This window comes from Lathyrus oleraceus, chromosome 7 (assembly GCF_024323335.1).
Source record: "Lathyrus oleraceus cultivar Zhongwan6 chromosome 7, CAAS_Psat_ZW6_1.0, whole genome shotgun sequence".
Classification (NCBI taxonomy): Eukaryota; Viridiplantae; Streptophyta; class Magnoliopsida; order Fabales; family Fabaceae; genus Lathyrus; species Lathyrus oleraceus.
In genome coordinates this window covers 116329882-116349730 of record NC_066585.1, presented here as the reverse complement: position 1 = coordinate 116349730, position 19849 = coordinate 116329882, and the positions used below count along the sequence as shown (strand labels likewise).

The 19849-nt window shown below is 35.5% G+C and overlaps 1 protein-coding gene across 3 annotated transcripts in view; it reads right to left on the bottom strand.

The window, feature by feature from the left end:
* Positions 1 to 18669, bottom strand: part of LOC127105623 (disease resistance protein RFL1) — a 38377-nt gene extending 19708 nt beyond the window's left edge. The window contains exons 1-3 of one of the 3 annotated variants that reach the window (XM_051042812.1): positions 18507 to 18669; positions 18304 to 18386; positions 17346 to 17855 (exon numbers count right to left, since the gene is read on the bottom strand). In XM_051042812.1, the coding sequence (XP_050898769.1) occupies positions 17346 to 17855; positions 18304 to 18386; positions 18507 to 18522 (609 nt within the window). In that variant the 5' untranslated portion in view covers positions 18523 to 18669. The other 2 variants (XM_051042813.1, XM_051042814.1) reach the window with 2 other exon arrangements.
* Between the last annotated feature and the right edge of the window lie 1180 nt (positions 18670 to 19849).

The window sequence follows — 19849 nt, the reverse complement described above, 5'->3', positions numbered from 1 at the left end:
AATGTTTGGGGATTTGAAATAATGCATGTACATCATCAGCAGGATTTTATCCGAAAGGATACAGTCAACAATTATGGGTATTTTGCTATCGTCATCCTCCCTCAAATATTGCTAAAACAACAGTTTGATAAAGAAGGCGGGGGGAGAAATACATATGTATTTTTTTTTATATAAGAGAAGAAAAATGAGCGAATGAGAGATAATTAATTCAAAACATGCATCATTACTTCATTAATATTACCATTAAAAACAACAATGTTTAAAAACAAGTAGCATTTAATCAACAAAGAAATTACAAATGCAATGATAAAAATGTGCAAAGATTGCCAATGTTGAGGATGTCTTCATGTCTGAATCATTTGCATTAGGAGGAACTCCATGAAGTCTTCCAACTCACTTGGGTGAGAGGTTGACATGCACCAACAAGCTTCCTTTTGAAAAGGATATGTACTTTTTGTCAAGCAACAGTTGAACCTTGGCTTTGAAAGTGTTGCAATCTTCGGTTGAGTGCCCTATTGATCCAGCATGGTATCCATATTGTACATTGGGATCATACCCAGGTGGGTATGGTTCCGACAATGGCCTAAGAGACTTGGGCTCCACCAGCAAGACTTGAATCAGATATGGCAAAAGTTGACTGTATGACATATGGATTGGATCGAGAGGAGCATTCCTTCTTTCCATATTTTTTTGAGGCCTATGCTGATTCAAATGTTCCTTCTGATATCCTTGACCACGAGATCTTTGATTTGTATGAGGAGCAGTCCATGGTTGCTTGAATAGTGCTCTAGGCATTACTGGTTTCCCATAAGGATGGCGTGGTGTTGGAACTGGTGACCGCTGAAAATATAAAGAATCATAAGGTCTTGTTGGTGCACCATGAGAGTACCCAACATCTGTTATGACTGCATTGGTTTCATCCTCTTCTTCCTTTTGGGAATTGCTGAAGGATTCTGTCTCTCTAGCTTGGCTGCTCGAGGTGCCTTGGATTCTTCCACTTTTTAGGGCATTTTCAATGCGTTCTCCAATTGTCACTAAGTGGGCGAAGTCTGATATCGCAGTTCCTACCATCCTTTCAAAGTAAGGAATCTGCAAGGTATCCATAAACAAGTCAACCAATTCCTTGTCCAAGAGTGGCGGTTGCACTTGGGCTGCCAATTCTCTCCATCGATGTGCATATCCTTTGAAAGATTCTTTGCTCTTTAGGGACAATCTTTGCAACTGCCTTCGGTCTGGAGCCATGCCCAAGTTGTAGTTGTACTGCTTCAAAAAAGCTTTGGCCAAGTCTTCCCATGACTGAATGTGGCTTCTTTTCAATTTCATATACCAACCCAGCGATGCTTCAATCAAACTGTCCTGAAAACAGTGAATCGTCGGCTTGTCATCGTGAGTATGTGATGACCTTTTTAGGAAGAACATCACCAAATGGTGCCTTGGACAATTATCCCCTTTGTACTTCTCAAAGTTGGGTAATTTGAATTTCGGAGGGATTACTAGGCCTGGTACTAAGCACATATCAAGCCTAAGATTGTCATTCACAAGCATTGCTCGAACTCTCTCCTCAAGGGTACGAAGCCTTTCAACATCAGGATTGGTCATTGGTATCAATTGGGATTGAGTAGGAATGTTCTCTTGTGGAGGATCATAGTCAGGCAGAGGATCATACATTGGGTTGGTAATCACGGTAAAGCCTGATGAGGAACCAACATTCTTTGTGACACCATGTTGAGGATTGTTCTTTGACTGGGCTAGCCTAGCTTCCAACATCTGGTCTATCTTGCCTTTCATATTGTTCATATCCATTTTCAGCTCAACTTAATTATGATCCAAGTGCTCCCTTGTCTTTTAGTAACTCTCAAGGGTTCGATATGAGTGTCAGGAAATCAGCCTGCTGGTAATTGGCAAAAGGACGGGATGAGTTTTTGTATTGGAAAATGATATGCATGTTAATGGAATGCGGATGCATGAAATGTGATGCAATGTTCAAGATCACAGGAATAAGTAAGTTCATAGATTGGTCAGAACAACAGGTAAATAACTAGTATCTCTGATTAACGGAACCCCATAGGTAGGCTCTACAATTGGTAGGTTCCTGGAGTCATGGATCCTTCTTGAGAACGTCACTGCCGTGATGAAGGCTCGTCAGACAGTAATACCCTCAGATGATATCTTCTAGGTAAGATCTTCGTATTTTCCCAATAAGGAAGGCTCCTTGGAGATTCTACTACACAACTCTCGAGTCCAAGGTTCTAACAAGGTTCTCAGAGTCATAGATCGAGGTGGAAATATTACTGTAAGGTAGTAATACGTCCAAGGGATCTCATATGATTGGGGCTTTCATATTAACCCAACAAGTCTGAAATCAAACAGGAAATATAAGTGTTAAAGTGGTGTTTAAACTGAAGCAAGAGATTGAAATGGTGTTTAAACCGAGGGTAAATGAAAGTGGGGTTTAAACCAAAAGAAGGAATAAGGGTGGTTTTTAAATCGAAAGAGAAATGGAAATAATGATTATTTATAAAATTTGCGAGGCAAGTTTAGTTATTGATACTTAGAGGGAGACAAGCATCTAACCATATGCTAAGTACGTCTGATAATTAGAATACTCGGGAGTTCGGAGGACAGTTGCATCCTAACCACTCTTTTTCGCCCTAAGAGGACCAAATTAAATTTGTTTATTGTTAAGTGTTTTTGAATAAATGTCAAGTATCGGGCCACAATCTATGTACGACCGACAATCCAAGTACTTGAGAATCTTGTGCACAAGTACGTACACCACATCCTTTTTCATCGAGATTATTGTGAAAATGTTTTAAAAATAACTTGACGTTGGATCAAGCGTTTGAGGTTTGAATTGAAAACGTGTGAATGAAATGGAATGGAATGGAAGTGTGAGAATTGTGAGAATGAGATGGAAGATATACTTGACGTTGGATCAAGAACTCACGTTACATTTGATTGAATTTGGTTTTTGAAAAACACTTGACGTTGAATCAAGTGTATTTTTATTCTTTAAAAAAACTGTTATTTTTTATTGTTTTGGTTTTATCTTGTTTATTAGCATGCAAAGGAAAGCAATGAAAAAGGAAAGTGATAAGTCTATTACACGTTCATGGGGTTTGAGAACATTTTACCCATAATGGGGGGATTAATCATAAACGATGCAACAATTAAAAAGATTCATACAAGCATACAAAACATACAACCATTAATCATGCACACAAAAATCATTCAAGTGGAAAAATAAACCATACACACATGAAATATGAAAAATAGATCAATGCATTAAGAATTGAAAATAATCATGTCACCTCTAATTTCTAAGTAAACATGAAATAAAATTAAAAAGAAATTAGCAATTAAACTTAACTAACGGCTAATCCTAATTAAACGAAATTAGAAATTAAATTCTAACAAAAATTAATTCAATTAAAAAATATAACTTACTTAATTAAATTCTAGTAAAATTTCTATTTAAATGTGTATTTTTAATGTTAGAAAAGCTATAAATAAGGAAAAAATATATTCCAAGTCAGGGGAGTAAATTTGTAAAAAGAAGATAAGTTTATTAAAATCTAGGCGCAAGCCCAAGAAGAATGACCCGAGTTTGCTTTGTCTTTTCCCTGTTTTGTCTTTTCCATGTTTTGTCTTTCCCTTATTTTGTCTCATGTGCATATGCCTGACCAATAGCAGCACACCACATGGCACACAAAGAGAAAGAGAAAAAGGGAAATTCAACATGGTCACATGTCAGCATATTGTGCAGTCTGCATATGTGTTCTTCATTTGTTCATTATTAATGCACACATTTATGAATTTTGATCTACTAAAAATTATAAATCAAAAAATCAATATGCAAATTATATATCATCAGACTCGATTTTTTTGCAAGGAATCCAAATATTCGACCGAATTTTACAAATGAGCCACAAATTTTGAAGAATCGGGCAAAAAAGTGAAAAACAAAGTGTGTAAAGAATTGATTCATTCACATGTGTTATAATGATTCGTGAAAAAGTAATCACATATTCAGAATCATGACGAAAACCTCTTCTAATGATATATTCACATACAATTAACGGTTAAGAATTAAAAAATCAATATTTTCAAGTTTATCTGTCTTATGCTAAAATAAGTGATTATCCAATAAGCAATTTCAAAACAGTAGTTTGAGCTAAATTAACAAAAAAAAATCCAATAATTCATAGTAAGGGCGTGGAAGAGATAAATGATTACCGAAGGAGCAGAGATTTGCTCCGGTTAGTGTTGAAAATCGGAGTGCCGAAAAGAAACCTAGACAACTTCAAGAATAAGTTCATTTAATCCAATTAACTTCTAAGGCTTATGATTATTTTTTATGATGAATGAACGTAGAAGATAATATTGATGAACAAGCTTGAATTGGTGAACTTTGGATAATGATTGTTGATGAAACTTGATAAACTTTAGACAATGATAATTGATGATAATGTAGAAATTGTTGATGGATGATTTTTGATGATAATGTTTGAATTGTTGATTGCTAATTATTGATGATAATGTAGAAATTGTTGATGGCTAAGTTCCACCATTTCAGAACTTCAATGTGAAATTTTAAATGGTGATGAAGATGAACTTTGGTGAGGGCGAGGGGGAAGATGAATATTGAGAGATAATAGAATAAAAATGGTGGAAAAATAATAGTTAATTGTGAATTTTCTAATTTAGGTTAGTGATGCTAGCTATGGTCAAAGTTATGAGAAATAACATGTTTATATACACTTTGTAGGTGAACAATCACCCTTGGATTGTGATCCAAGTAATTGGTTTGTCAATGGTTAGAAGTTAATTTAATCCTTAGTTGCGGATCACCAATTTCAACCATAAGATTAATTGTTAAGAGTGATTAGGATTGAGTGAAAAAAATGGAAGTTGAGATTTGTGTTTGTTTGGAAGTTATGGTAGTTAAGGGTAATTAGGGAAATAGATGGCTTGTGGAGAAATAGGTAGTTAAGGGTAGTTAGAGACCAATGGTGTTGGAGTTTATCAAAAGTACCAAGTTAGGATGTAAGGCAGAGAGTCACTAGTAATTAACTTTAATTTTAATGCATTTGTCTTGATCTTTCTACCACTTTTGGCTTGAAATTTGAGTGACTTAACCCATGACTTTTAGTACTTTTGAGAAGTGATATTTTCTAATAAATTAATGAAATCTTCCTTTTATTCCAACTTTTCCCTTTCCTTTGAATCCAAGCAAATCTCTTAATTAAGTGATGATCATTTCAATCCCCCTTGATAACTGAAATTCTGGTGTAGTCAGATTTCAGATGTTCTACTCCAAGTTATGACATCTGATCCAACATTGCTACAAATACAGCAAGACAGTTATACAAATTACAACCTAGTACTGATATGCACACATTCACAGATGTCACGACATCTGCTACTATATCACCATAGAATGGAAGAACACCCAGTTTTGTCCATCTGGTACACAGGCACAGCAGAGATCAAACATAGCACTTACTTCTGTTGAGCATGCACAGTTATCAGCATGATGTCTCAACATTGATTTGAACATCATCTGTTACAGCATTACAGGTTTACCTTATTTTATAACTGACAAAATTATAACATGCAAAAGGTAAAAACACAAGTAATTGTTAACCCAGTTCGGTGCAACATCACCTACGTCTGGGGGCATACCAAGCCAGGAAGAAGATCCACTATTAGTAGTATCAATTCAAAGCTAAACTCACCCGTTTACAACTTATCACTTAATCCCTACCCATTGCAATCTATACCTAGGAACTCCTAGATAGAAACCTCCAATTTTCATTCCTATCACTACAATCACAATGTAATGCTAACCAACTTGAACTTGCTTCACAGCTTCGTTCAAGCACATAATCACTCTTGCCTACAGGCTTGAGTTACAAAAACTCTCAGCTTTTACCACTGAGAAACACATGGTAACCATCCCACAGGTTGGGAGGTTTATCTTACACACACCCCTAAATTTTCATTCTAGGAGGCTTACAAAGACCAGATTACAATCAGCTATTTATAACCTAATCACCCAAGTGGATTTGGGCCTTCAGAAATCGCAGCAAACTTCTCCTTTGTTGTTACAACATCAGCAGAAACTTTCTGCTACAAACAAGGTCTTCAATCTTTTAGTTCCTAAAATATCTCCATATTTAGTTCCTAAAATATCTCCATATTTAGTTCCTAAAACATCTCCATATTTAGTTCCTAAAATATCTCAAGACCTCCACAAATAATGCCACATAGGATTCTAACTAATTTCCACATATTAGTGTGCTAACAAATAGGCTATTTGTTAGGTTCCTTAATTGTAGCTTGGTTGTTGGTTTCCTGGATTTTCTCTAAGCTGTTGACTTCCTGAAGAATAGCCCAAGAAAAGCTGAAACAGAAAACTGAACAACCTACAATATAGCATATGCTGTCAGGCATGAATGTCACGACATTCAGCTTGACATCAAGGTCCATATGCTGAGTCTGTTTTTCCAGAAAACAGACTGTACAATTTTGCTGACCTGTACATGATCAAAATGACCATACTACAGTAACAGCTTACATTAATAAATGTTAAAGTGTCCAACTTAACATTTACACATTTGGCCTTAAGTTAGTTCTGTTATTCTCTTGAAGAACAAACTAAGTTCCATGCTGAAGTATAACAGAACACCACTCTGTCTAATCTTCAGCAGCTGCTTTCAATGATGAATGTCATAACATCCAGTTTGACATTCAGTCAGTAGGCCTTATGCCAGGTCTGGTTCTTCCTTGATAACCAGACTGCAAATGAGTACTAAGTTCTAACAGAACTCCTGCTGTTCTATTCCTTAGTATCTGTTGACAGGTATGAATGTCATAGCATCCAGTTTGACATTCAATAATTCATGTGTTAGCTAGTCCTGCAGTAACTATAATGTAGTCACACATACATGTCATGACATTAGTCAAGACATTAGTAACCAGCTAGTATTTTACCATATAATGCAGCCAATTAAACACCTACAAACTCCCCCTTTGGCAAATTTTTGGCTAAAACACTTTGATCCCCATAACAGAGTTCATAGCAGCGGAATCACTCACCTAGCAGGAAATAATACTAGCTAATACACTTAGAGTGGCAGCACACTCACACACATGGAAGTTAAATAAAAACTTCACAAAGCAGCACAACAACAGAAGTTAAATATAACTTCAACACACAGCTGCTGCAGGGGAGGGAATCTTCAGATCTGTCATGAGAGTCTGTTGTAGAGACCCACTCTGTTTGTCAGGGGTAGTGGTGGTTATTACTCCCCCTTTTTGTCAAAAATGTTGCCAAAGCCAACAACATAGCCAGAGCACAATGACAGAGTTCCAGACTTGGTTTTACTTCACAGTTTCAACCAAGTTAACATCCACTTGATCTTGCTTCACAGCTTCGATCAAGTGATCACCCACTTTTGCTTTACAGTAGGTACCACCATATCAGATTCCAAGACTTTGAGTCTGACATCTTGATCCACTCCTGCATGAACACTTTCTTGAACTCCAGCAGGCACATAAGATATCTTATGTTAAGACATCACATATGACATCTTGTGAATACTCTGTCCTTTTTGTTAACAAGGCAAACTATCAGCAGTTTAAACCACATAATAGTAGTTTAGTCAGCAGCAGGAGCAAAAACAATTACTAGTTATGGCTACTAGTAATACACACATGCACAAGGGTACTTCTCCTCCCCCTAAATCTTTGCAACAATCAGAATTACTAGTTATGGATGCAACTAGTAAGACACACAAATGTACAATGCACAAGGGTACTTCTTCTCCCCCTAAATCTGTGCATTCATCAAATAACAGCTGCTGTAACTCCAGCACCTGTACCAGCCAGAATGTCCTACTGGCATATGCTTCCATATTGTCATGACATCCGGTCAGACATTCTTCTGCTCACTCAGCCTTGACACATACCAACTTTATCCCACTAGCTAACAGGTTCCAAACCTTGTTATCTGAGAACACATAGACCACAAGCTTGATGATTACTTGCAGTGCAAGGACAGAACTCCCCCTGTCATGAACAACCCATTCTCCTCTTGAAGCTTGGAGATCACACATGGGCATATCCAACATCCCAAAGTTGGACCTTCACATACTTCCTGATTCAAAGAGACTCCAGACCACTTGATGAATGGAAAACATAAGACGCATCTTCATGTCTTCAAGAGCACACCCTCTGTTCAACCCTCTTAGCTGAACACATTCACACTCTGTGTCAATCTCTCTTCTAACCAGAACAGAAGACCACTTCACAAGATGTTCTAACATCAGCTGGGACATCCTTCATAACAGGACAAGGCACACCATCTGATAGTCTTCAGATATCACTGAGTCACCGGGTTGATCAAGAAGAACCCAGACATACATTGGGACATATACATTTTCATCCCATTACAAGAGATAATCTTCCATAGATAGCTCAAGCTCCAAGGGATGAATAGAAAACACCTCATTTAGTCTTCAACTTACTACTTTTCTGCTCAAAAGTAATTTGTCTCAGACTTTCCTCAAGAATAATCAGCTGCCATATGGATTATCTTGATTCTTCGAACTCACTCCTGAGATAGACCAAATGCCACTGGTTGATTACCTCCTTCATGAATCCTCATATGAAAAGGTCAAATGCTGCTTTTTGACCTCCCCAAGTTTATCAGACTTCTCCCAAAGATATTCTGACCTTCCAAGTGAGACTTGAACTTCAAGCTTTTTGAAGTATCCAATCTACAACCCTGTAGACCTTTCTATCTCAAGTTGATGTGCCACTTCACCAACTAAGAATCTGATGTTGAACCAAATGTCACAACATTGTGTTTTGACATCCAGCTGTTGAATTCAGCTCCTTCTTCTGCCACTTGAAAGAACTTCCTCCCTTCACAGAACTAGAGTTCAATGTTCTCATAGACTTGATTGTGGAACCAAGTTTGAGTAAACAACCTCCATCCTGCAGGTTTGCAGTTAAGTCATTCAAGCTCACACCTTGATGAATCCCTGCTTCTTCTCCAAAGACATCAGACACTCTGATGCATGAGTCTTCAGAAGGACCAGTTAGAAACTAACCCTTCAGCTATACCAAGGATTCCACATCCTAAAGCAAGGCTGTTTCCATGATGTCAAGACTGCTGCCACTTGTTCTTGACTCCACAGTGTGCATAAGCTAATGCACTTCCTTACCTAGATCAGAAATAAACTGATCCAAGTAACCACCATCAAGACTATGATGTCTTCTTCTTCTTGTACATACCAAGGCTGAACATGTTTCTTGCCAGGAAACCATTTCAGAGATCATATGCTTTTGCTGCCACCAAAGAGATAGATCATAAGCCAATGTACTATCCTTCTTGTGATTCTGCACAGGGTCTTGAAGAAGTGATGTTCCAACATCTTTAAGAACATCTGTTATCTTGACCTCCAAGGATAATCAATTACACACTTGTACTTGGCACAAGTAGACATTGATCTTAAATCCTTTCCCAATTTTCCTTTCAGATACTTCCACCATAAGAATACTTTGAAAGTACTCTTCTTGTGTCAACATCTTCTGCTTGCAAGCACCTAGACAATTTTGAATGTCTTCCCAGATTAAATTCACCCTTAGGAATGAGAGAGATGAATTCTTCCTTGCAAATGTGTCACACAACCACCAGAACCCATGTGACACAGGTTAACAGCCAACCAGACCCTAGGCTGACCAGACTTGAGGAGGTTAACCAAGACTCCCCCTCAACTTAACAATCATGGAAACTCCACACCAATATCCATGCATTGTACACAAATGTCTCAACATGACATCCACCATCCCTTACCAGTGGCAACTAACTCCTCCAATCACACCAATCAGACTCCAGCTGACCATAAGTACCAGTGAGACAAACAACACCAGTCAATAGTAGATATGCATTGCCAGAGCATATTACCTCAACCAACCTCTGAATCTTCATATTCTCACTCCTAGTAAGAACTGCCACTTCTGAACGTGGTGTTTGAATAACAAGATTCATGGTTCCAACCCCCTTAAATGATATCACAATCAGGTTACCCCATTATTGACTGCTAACATCCAGGAGACTTGTCTTCCAACACACCATAGTAATTCAGGGAACAACTATCCAATCCTGATCAATCAACAGGAATATGCCAAACAGCAGGAGATTGCACATGTCACATCTCAACCAGCTCAACTTCTAGAGATCAGACTTCTAAAGGTGACCTTCTTGAGCACACACACAGTTGACCCTACCCTTGTCAACTTAGCACACACAGATGTCTCCTCTTCCAGGTTAGGAGTAGGTTCCAAACAGAAGTATCCCTTTGTTTGATACCTAAAAACATCTGCTCTTCAACGAGTAGCTGCATACTTGTTGAATAACATGTTCTAACATCGCATAGAACATTAGTTCCACCTCCTTGGAACAAACCTTCCTTGAAGGTCTTCAAGGTCTTCATACACCCTACTCAAGTGAGTAAAAGAATCAGTGATTAAGTGATTCTTACTATCCTGAAGTGAGAACGTCATGATGAGTGGATTTGAGGGGACTCAAGTATCATTGACATCTTCAGTAGATTATGATGAGATCTTGAATACAGCAGCCTTTCATCCACATGAGGGGAAACAACATCAGAGTTTGAGTTTTGCCAGGTATTATGCAGCGGAAATCATAATACAACTCAACCTATGAACACACACTTCACCAGATCAGCCTCTAAGACCATACCAAGTTTGAATGTGATTCAATACTGGCACAGCTGTCCCACATACAGGCCAATTGCCACCCTCCAGAGACAGGTACACACCATTCCTGTCATGAACAGTCCATCCACCTACTTCAAGGGACCATTCAGGGAAATTACAGAACCTTTCACAGGTTCCAGCATCAGTACTAACATAACTCCTTGCAAGATACCAGAAAGTATCACCCATGGATCTCATCCAGAAGCAGAACAGGATGCCTGCTCTGATACCAATTGAAATTCTGGTGTAGTCAGATTTCAGATGTTCTACTCCAAGTTATGACATCTGATCTAACATTGCTACAAATACAGCAAGACAGTTATACAAATTACAACCTAGTACTGATATGCACACATTCACAGATGTCACGACATCTGCTACTATATCACCATAGAATGGAAGAACACCCAGTTCTATCTATCTGGTACACAGGCACAGCAGAGATCAAACATAGCACTTACTTCTGTTGAGCCTGCATAGTTATCAGCATGATGTCTCAACATTGATTTGAACATCATCTGTTACAGCATTACAGGTTTACCTTATTTTATAACTGACAAAATTATAACATGCAAAAGGTAAAAACACAAGTAATTGTTAACCCAGTTCGGTGCAACATCACCTACGTCTGGGGGCATACCAAGCCAGGAAGAAGATCCACTATTAGTAGTATCAATTCAAAGCTAAACTCACCCGTTTACAACTTATCACTTAATCCCTACCCAATGCAATCTATACCTAGGAACTCCTAGATAGAAACCTCCAATTTCCATTCCTATCACTACAATCACAATGTAATGCTAACCAACTTGAACTTGCTTCACAGCTTCGTTCAAGCACATAATCACTCTTGCCTACAGGCTTGAGTTACAAAAACTCTCAGCTTTTACCACTGAGAAACACATGGTAACCATCCCACAGGTTGGGAGGTTTACCTTACACACACCCCTAAATTTTCATTCTAGGAGGCTTACAAAGACCAGATTACAATCAGCTATTTATAACCTAATCACCCAAGTGGATTTGGGCCTTCAGAAATCGCAGCAAACTTCTCCTTTGCTGTTACAACATCAGCAGAAACTTTCTGCTACAAACAAGGTCTTCAATCTTTTAGTTCCTAAAATATCTCCATATTTAGTTCCTAAAATATCTCCATATTTAGTTCCTAAAACATCTCCATATTTAGTTCCTAAAATATCTCAAGACCTCCACAAATAATGCCACATAGGATTCTAACTAATTTCCACATATTAGTGTGCTAACAAATAGGCTATTTGTTAGGTTCCTTAATTGTAGCTTGGTTGTTGGTTTCCTGGATTTTCTCTAAGCTGTTGACTTCCTGAAGAATAGCCCAAGAAAAGCTGAAACAGAAAACTGAACAACCTACAATATAGCATATGCTGTCAGGCATGAATGTCACGACATTCAGCTTGACATCAAGGTCCATATGCTGAGTCTGTTTTTCCAGAAAACAGACTGTACAATTTTGCTGACCTGTACATGATCAAAATGACCATACTACAGTAACAGCTTACATTAATAAATGTTAAAGTGTCCAACTTAACATTTACACATTTGGCCTTAAGTTAGTTCTGTTATTCTCTTGAAGAACAAACTAAGTTCCATGCTGAAGTATAACAGAACACCACTCTGTCTAATCTTCAGCAGCTGCTTTCAATGATGAATGTCATAACATCCAGTTTGACATTCAGTCAGTAGGCCTTATGCCAGGTCTGGTTCTTCCTTGATAACCAGACTGCAAATGAGTACTAAGTTCTAACAGAACTCCTGCTGTTCTATTCCTTAGTATCTGTTGACAGGTATGAATGTCATAGCATCCAGTTTGACATTCAATAATTCCTGTGTTAGCTAGTCCTGCAGTAACTATAATGTAGTCACACATACATGTCATGACATCAGTCAAGACATTAGTAACCAGCTAGTGTTTTACCATATAATGCAGCCAATTAAACACCTACAATAACCATGAATCTAAAATAAAGAGATGATCCCTACCACAAGTAATACGAGAAATAAACCCGAATAATTACCAAATAATATCCATCTTGAAAATCCACTTAAATCAATTAAATCAGTTATCATAGAACCTTTGGCCTAAATTTGTTACCATATAAAAATATTGATAAATGCATGATCAAATAGAAAAAAGTATGAAAATGAACAAAACCATAAGCCATGAGAATTGAGTAAAAAAAGTAGGACAAATTTTGGGGTATGACATTTAGTTAGTTATTTTACCATGTATGAGTAATCCGGTTGATTTTGGAACATGAGGACCGTCATACCAACGATACTCATATAAATTGCATGTTAAATAAGTTATAACAAAATTCATTTTTATGCTCTGAAAATTTTGATTTTAAAGTTAAAGTTTCACTACGAGAGAAGGAACACAAAAATACTGTTTATGACTCGAAAGAGCGAAAACGGTATTCGATCAAGAAAACTCAGATTTTTTATTTTTAAAAACAGCGATAACACTTTCTAAATTAAAGAAAGAAATCATTATTTTCTAACAGGGATTTCAAAGTTATAATTTGTATCACGCTACAACGGGTGAATACAGGTTTGAAATCCGATATCAAACATGCGACAATGGACAATACCTCTAACTTAATTTTTTTTGCGAAAAAGGTTTTCTCATTACAATAATATGTTACAATTCATAAGAGTAACAATGATAGGTGTAAATCATGTGCAGGCGTCTCAGTATTAAATTTGCATTAAATTGATATTTTCCAATTTCGCATAAACAAACAAATCGTGTAGCCTTAGATAAACATCGTAGTAACATATAACAACAATTGATGATTGGTCTCTGTGGGATCGATGAACTTTTTTATACTAAAACCGACAAAGTCATGCACTTGCGGCTTATCACTCTCCAATTTACTATACTTGTAAAAGTTGTTAAAAATATTACAAATGAGTTAAAGAAAATAATTTCCTAAATTTTTCAAGAACAAACCCTAGTTCCTATTCCAAGTGTTTCTCAATCTCTCTAACTTTATATTACTCAATTGCATTACTTAATCGATGATCTCTCATCCAAATTACAAATACGACCACATTAATTTTTGACATTACATGTGAATGTTAAACTTATTTCTATCTCTAGACTTTAGCCTTTAACATGTGAATATTCTAGATCTCGATTTAAAGAGTATTTCTCAATAACAAATCATAATTGACCAGAGTATAATAGACAATAAAAGCAAGAATAAGAACCAATACAAATGAATAACTAAAACATATATATCATCATGATCAAAACCGATACATCAAAATATAGTTAATTACATCTAACCTAAAAAAGAGAGCGTTTAGCTACACATTATCACCGTAGCAATACAAAAGAAACAAATGAAGTGAAATGGAATCATAAACACAACAAATACATAACAAGCTATCTCTAAAACACACAAAAGTAAATGTTAAAAAAGTCCAAAATGTTGAATCTGGACTAATAAGTTACTGAGATTGAAATGAAGATGTTCCTCAACACACCACATATGCCCAATCTCAAAACCATGCAAAACAATTTAAAAAAAAATGGATTTCAATGTCCATATTTCCTACGGTGGATGATGCACGGGTTGCTTATCATTGGGCATGTGCATTGAGGTCATAATTCATGGTTTTGGTTAGGACTTGCATATTTATGGACAAAAGTGAGACCTATGTCGATGTTGTCTATATTAAATATTTCATTGACTTGGAGAATATTCACGAGTACAACTGAGTGGCGACTTGTTTGGTTCACCTCTACTCTAAGTTAGATGAAGCTATTTTATGGAAGACGAGACAAATGACAACAAACAACTGTCTATTTACGATAATTTGTTTGCACCCTTATTGATATTAATTACATTGTACTCATGCTACATTCTTATTAATATTTCATATGAACTATTTTCAATCATGGATCCATTAGCATTTTCCACGTCTCTCCATCTGGGAATATGTTGAAGACTACTATGAGGAATTGCCACATGTTTGCTTAATTATCCCACTCAGGAGGAATCATGCGACTGATTCATTCCGAGTTTCTTTTGATTGCATCGTGCTAGGTGATATCTGTTTCACATTGTAACATGAGCACCGTGAGTCACAACCCTTGGAACCGATATCCTTTTTACTTTGGATGGTTGTATTATGGGTCTTGACTTACGTACCTACATCTACCTGCAAGTATTGTGACAGTTCGAGTATCAGCATGGAAAACCCATAAACCCACATAGTTGATGCTCCTACCACTGTCCTTCGCAGATATGTTGATGGTATATTTGCAGATTATTATGAGCATCTGATCCCAGCGTCGTGTTCGAGCTCCATGTAGGGTGACAAAATGGGTCAGGTCTTCTACGCTTGCCCATTTGGAACATCAATTTTGGCGGGTTGGGATGAGATTTTTGACTCAGTGTCTTAAGTTGGCCTGCTCCGCCTAACCCATTTAAAAGATGCGAGAGAGTGGCGAGACGGATTTTACCTGCTGACTTTTTGTTAAAACATTTTTTTACTTAGAAGGAAAGTTGGGCAGTCCATTAAGGATCCCAATCTACTAATTTTTTTCTCTTTATAGATAAAAAAAATTGCACGGTCCCTTTTCTTATATAGATATAATATTATTCCATCTTTCCAAAAATTAGGTTTTTTTCTACTTGTTTTATCTTTCGATATGCCTATCCCTCCACTTCATTGTCGTTCTATTTGATCATCCATGTCACCGATTTTATTTTGTTCTTCTTCCTCTCCAGAGACACACATAATTAAGGTAAGCTTCAACCTGATCTTTCTTCTTTTGATATTACATGCAAAGTGAGACAAATAGTTAAACACCTCAATGAAATTTGTAGAGATGACACATTTAGAAACCAGTTTTAGATTTACTACAGATCTAGTATTGTATATTTGTACTATCATGATCTTAAGACAAACTTAAAAAAAAACTTGATTATTTTCATGTTCGGAATATGACTATGCCTTTGAAGTTTCCACATCTTTACTTGTTAATGTTTGGATATTAGATTGATTATTGACCTTGATATGCCTAATTTTTCTCCACTAGATTTATTATTGGCCTTTTATTGATACCAAGTTGTTGCGTATCTATCAAAGGAAGATATTTTTAACAAAAATGATGTGTTTCAATACATTAACATAGTCCTTATAAATAGAATTTATTTGTGTACAAGACATTATCTTTAGAAAATTATAAGCTAGCACCCATTAACATAGATCACTCTTTTGTTATTTTTTTTCCTTTCTATTTCTGATTCATATTTTGTTATTTATTTTCTTGATTGGAAGTTCATTTCAATTTTTCTAATGTGTTATCTCAATTAAAAATGATGTTTGTTCTTTTCATTTTGCATATGTTTGCTAATTTGATGTGATGTTTATTTTTTGTTATTTATTTTGATACATTTTTTATTCTTGTGTTTGGGTCTATTTGGTGTTGTTTTTCTTGTAATCGGTCTTTATTTATTTCCAATTTTGAACTCTTCGGATTCAAAGGTGAAGTGCAGGCGGTAAGAATCATGGGACACGACACTAAATTGTCATATGGTTAGATGCCCAAAAATAAAATATGTTGATTTTGGTCAAATCATGATCGACTTGTAAGGTAAACTTAAGAGTCTTGCAATAGATAAAAAAATGTCTATAGAAACGTGTGCTACAACCATCATTGCACATGATTTCACTTATTAACTTGTTGATTTGAATATATTAGGAATTTGCTTAAATATTTGAATCCTAACTTTGCTACCATTACTTGAAATATTGTTAAGGTAGATGTAATGAGTATGCCTAAGAGGGAGATTGAAAACATTAACAAAAATTGTCCAAGAGTTTTTCTGGATTTTGATATCCAGACTCACCCTGTTGTAAAAAAAAACACTAATGAAGGGCATACGAAGAGATATTAATATATAATAGGTGCATCCGGATTTTAAAATTCCAATGATATGAAGGGCATTTTAGAGTTTTTATAAAGTGTGTGGTCACTATATAAAATGTAGTGAACATCCATTGAAACGACATATTAGTTAAGAATTTGCAGCAATTATCTAGATGATGGGATATAAATGCTTACCTCGTGTCTTAAAACTTCAGGGAATGTTTCTCCCATAGCACAATGAGTCTATAATCTTAAAGTAAGAAAAATAACCATTTTCATCAAAACATTGATGAGAATACTCTGACTCACATTCGTATCTATTCCCTCACTTATGTCTTACAGTATATAAGACAATCTCGACTTCCACTTTATCATATGGTCCACTGCCAATAATAATATGGTGATAGTACTATCAAGACAGTTCATACTAACAGAACTTACAAACACAAGCATATGACAAAAAAAAACATAAAGCATTTGTCAACAATCTCCCAACTCAACCATGGTGTGTTCCAAATGATGTGCATCTCTGTACTTCAAATTTTCATCAACTCTGCTTCGGTGGAAAATCATCGTGTCATGTCTGTGATAATTGTATCAATTTATGAACCTTCATTTCTTTGGATAAAACCTCCAAATTTGTAGATGACAGCAATATCTTGCAACCATTATGATCTTCACCAAAGGGGATACCGATCTCGCCTAAATCAAGTTTGCCGTGAAGATCATACAGTACCACTAGGACTGTTTGCAGCTCCTTCATCTTAGCACACAGAAGATTAGCTCTTTCTGCAGTTCTCATTCTTTTACTATAACCAAAACACATGCAACAAGTTGATTCAGCTAGATCCGTCGTATCGTCAAAACTGAGTCCTATTGCATCACCAATTTGCATTTGGATATTTGTAATGTCTGGTTTTTTAGTCACAGTTGCTGTGACAATCTTTGTGAACAATCCATCTCTCTCAACTCTTCTTATAATTCTTTTTACAGAATCCTCGGCTCTTTTATCTGACCCGCATAATCCGATTATATATTCTCCTTGGTCTCTCACTCGTAGTGCATCCATAATCTGTTGCTTAATCTTATAATCAAGTATGGGAGCATCTACGGCCCGCATACTACATCTGTAAAACCCATCCTAAACCCCAATTAACATAATGGCACAAAAAATTACAGCACTCTTCAATGGATACAGAAAAAATTTATCGACTAAATATATTAATGCAAACGAGTATGTTATCCTTTGAATTTTTCTCAATAGAATTATAGCATTAAGATTATCCAGAAATAACCCTTACCAAGTGATTTTGAATAGACTCTAATACTATTTTAGAATTTGGATTGTATCTAACTGATTTTTAGAAAACCAACTTGAAAGGTGAGGGTCGTCCAAACTTTATAAACAAAATATATGTTATATTTTTAAGTCACCCTTTCAAATTCAATACTACAAAGGTAAGTCAAATGCGTCATTTTAAGCGAATGAGGAGTATAAGGAAAGGAATAATAACACATGAATTAAAAATCAGTACTAGTTGATATAGCATGCATAGGTGAGTTAAAATATCAATATTTGATTTTCTTACTTGCGCCAAGAATAACCCTTGTCCATACTGATAGTTGCAAGACCACAAATAGATTAGGGAAAGTTTATGTTTGATGCCTCCACCTGAAATAGAAAATTGATAACAGAAATAAACATACCATACAAAACCTTAGTTGAAACTAATAATCAATGAAGCACAGAGGAAATTAAGTAATGCAAGAAACAAAACAAGAGAAATCTTACCACAACGCACTAACATCTAAGATCTGAGAAAGCTTCAGAAATAAGTGGCCAAAATGGAAACGATTGTCAAAGACGCGTTAATTTGAGGGACAACATTCATATGTTTGATTTGACATTGCAACCTTTCGGCTAAAGGATTTGTTTTCTTAAGTAAAGCTCATTTTTCAATATTTAGTTGTATGCATATTATTGAGCTTTACACAAAAACAACTGAGGTAAAATAATATATATAATTTTGAAAAATAAGGTAAAAATTAAAATTAGGTATCTGTCTTTTGAAAATTCGATAAAATGTATAAAAATATTTGCATTAAAAATGGGCAAAAAAATCTGCAAGTAATGTATTTCTTGCTGAAATTTTGCTACAATTTATTGCAAACTTTGTAAGTAAAAATTTAAATAATTACAAAAAAAAAACAAAATAGAATTTTAAAATATCTAACCTCACCCATATGTATATCGGAAATTTTGAAAAATGCACAAAAAAAAATTAGATACTGATATTTTGGAAAATCCAAAAATAATTAAAAATTAGGAACCAATATTTTGAAAAATGCACAAAAAAACTTAAAATTAGGTACCAGTGTTTTAAAAATAAAAAATCCAATTAAAATGCATAAAATGTATGCATTAATATTGAAAATTTCATAATTTTGAACAAAATATGATAAAAACTAATCAAATTCAAAAATAAAACAATACATGCTTAATTCCTCACAAATCTAAAATCTTGCAATATGTTTTCGAATTTGGTTTTATTACAAATTAATTTTTTCTATTAAAAAGATATTTTGGTCGGTCTAAGGATGTCAGGTATAAACTTCTAATTATTGTTTAGTTTGACCTTTTAGCATTTAAATATTTTAATAATCTATTAATAAATTATATAATATTATATATTATAGTCTATTTGACAGATTTAAGGATATCAAGTGAATGAAATTGATCTTATTAGGTTGTTTATATAGTGTTTTAGTGTTCTTTCCTTTTAATCATAGAAACATCTCCTAAAATGATTTTAGTGGGCCATAAAAGATAAAAAAAAATTGTAAAGTGAGCAAGTGAAGCAATGTTAGACTCAATTGATCGATTGAACTTGATCGTCTAATTGGACTTGGTTGCCCGAAGTTGTACCTGAACGCCCAATCTGATATCCACAATCCATTTTAACCTTCAAACATGGACTGTGATGTGTTCAAGTAATATCAGTCAAGGGAAAACTCCCCTTAATTTGAGGGAGAATGAGTCTTCCACTACTCTGAGAAACTACCTATTGACTTTTTAGCCCGAGTCCAGAGAATCTTTTTTAAATACCTCAATCTCATAATTGATAGATCATCCAT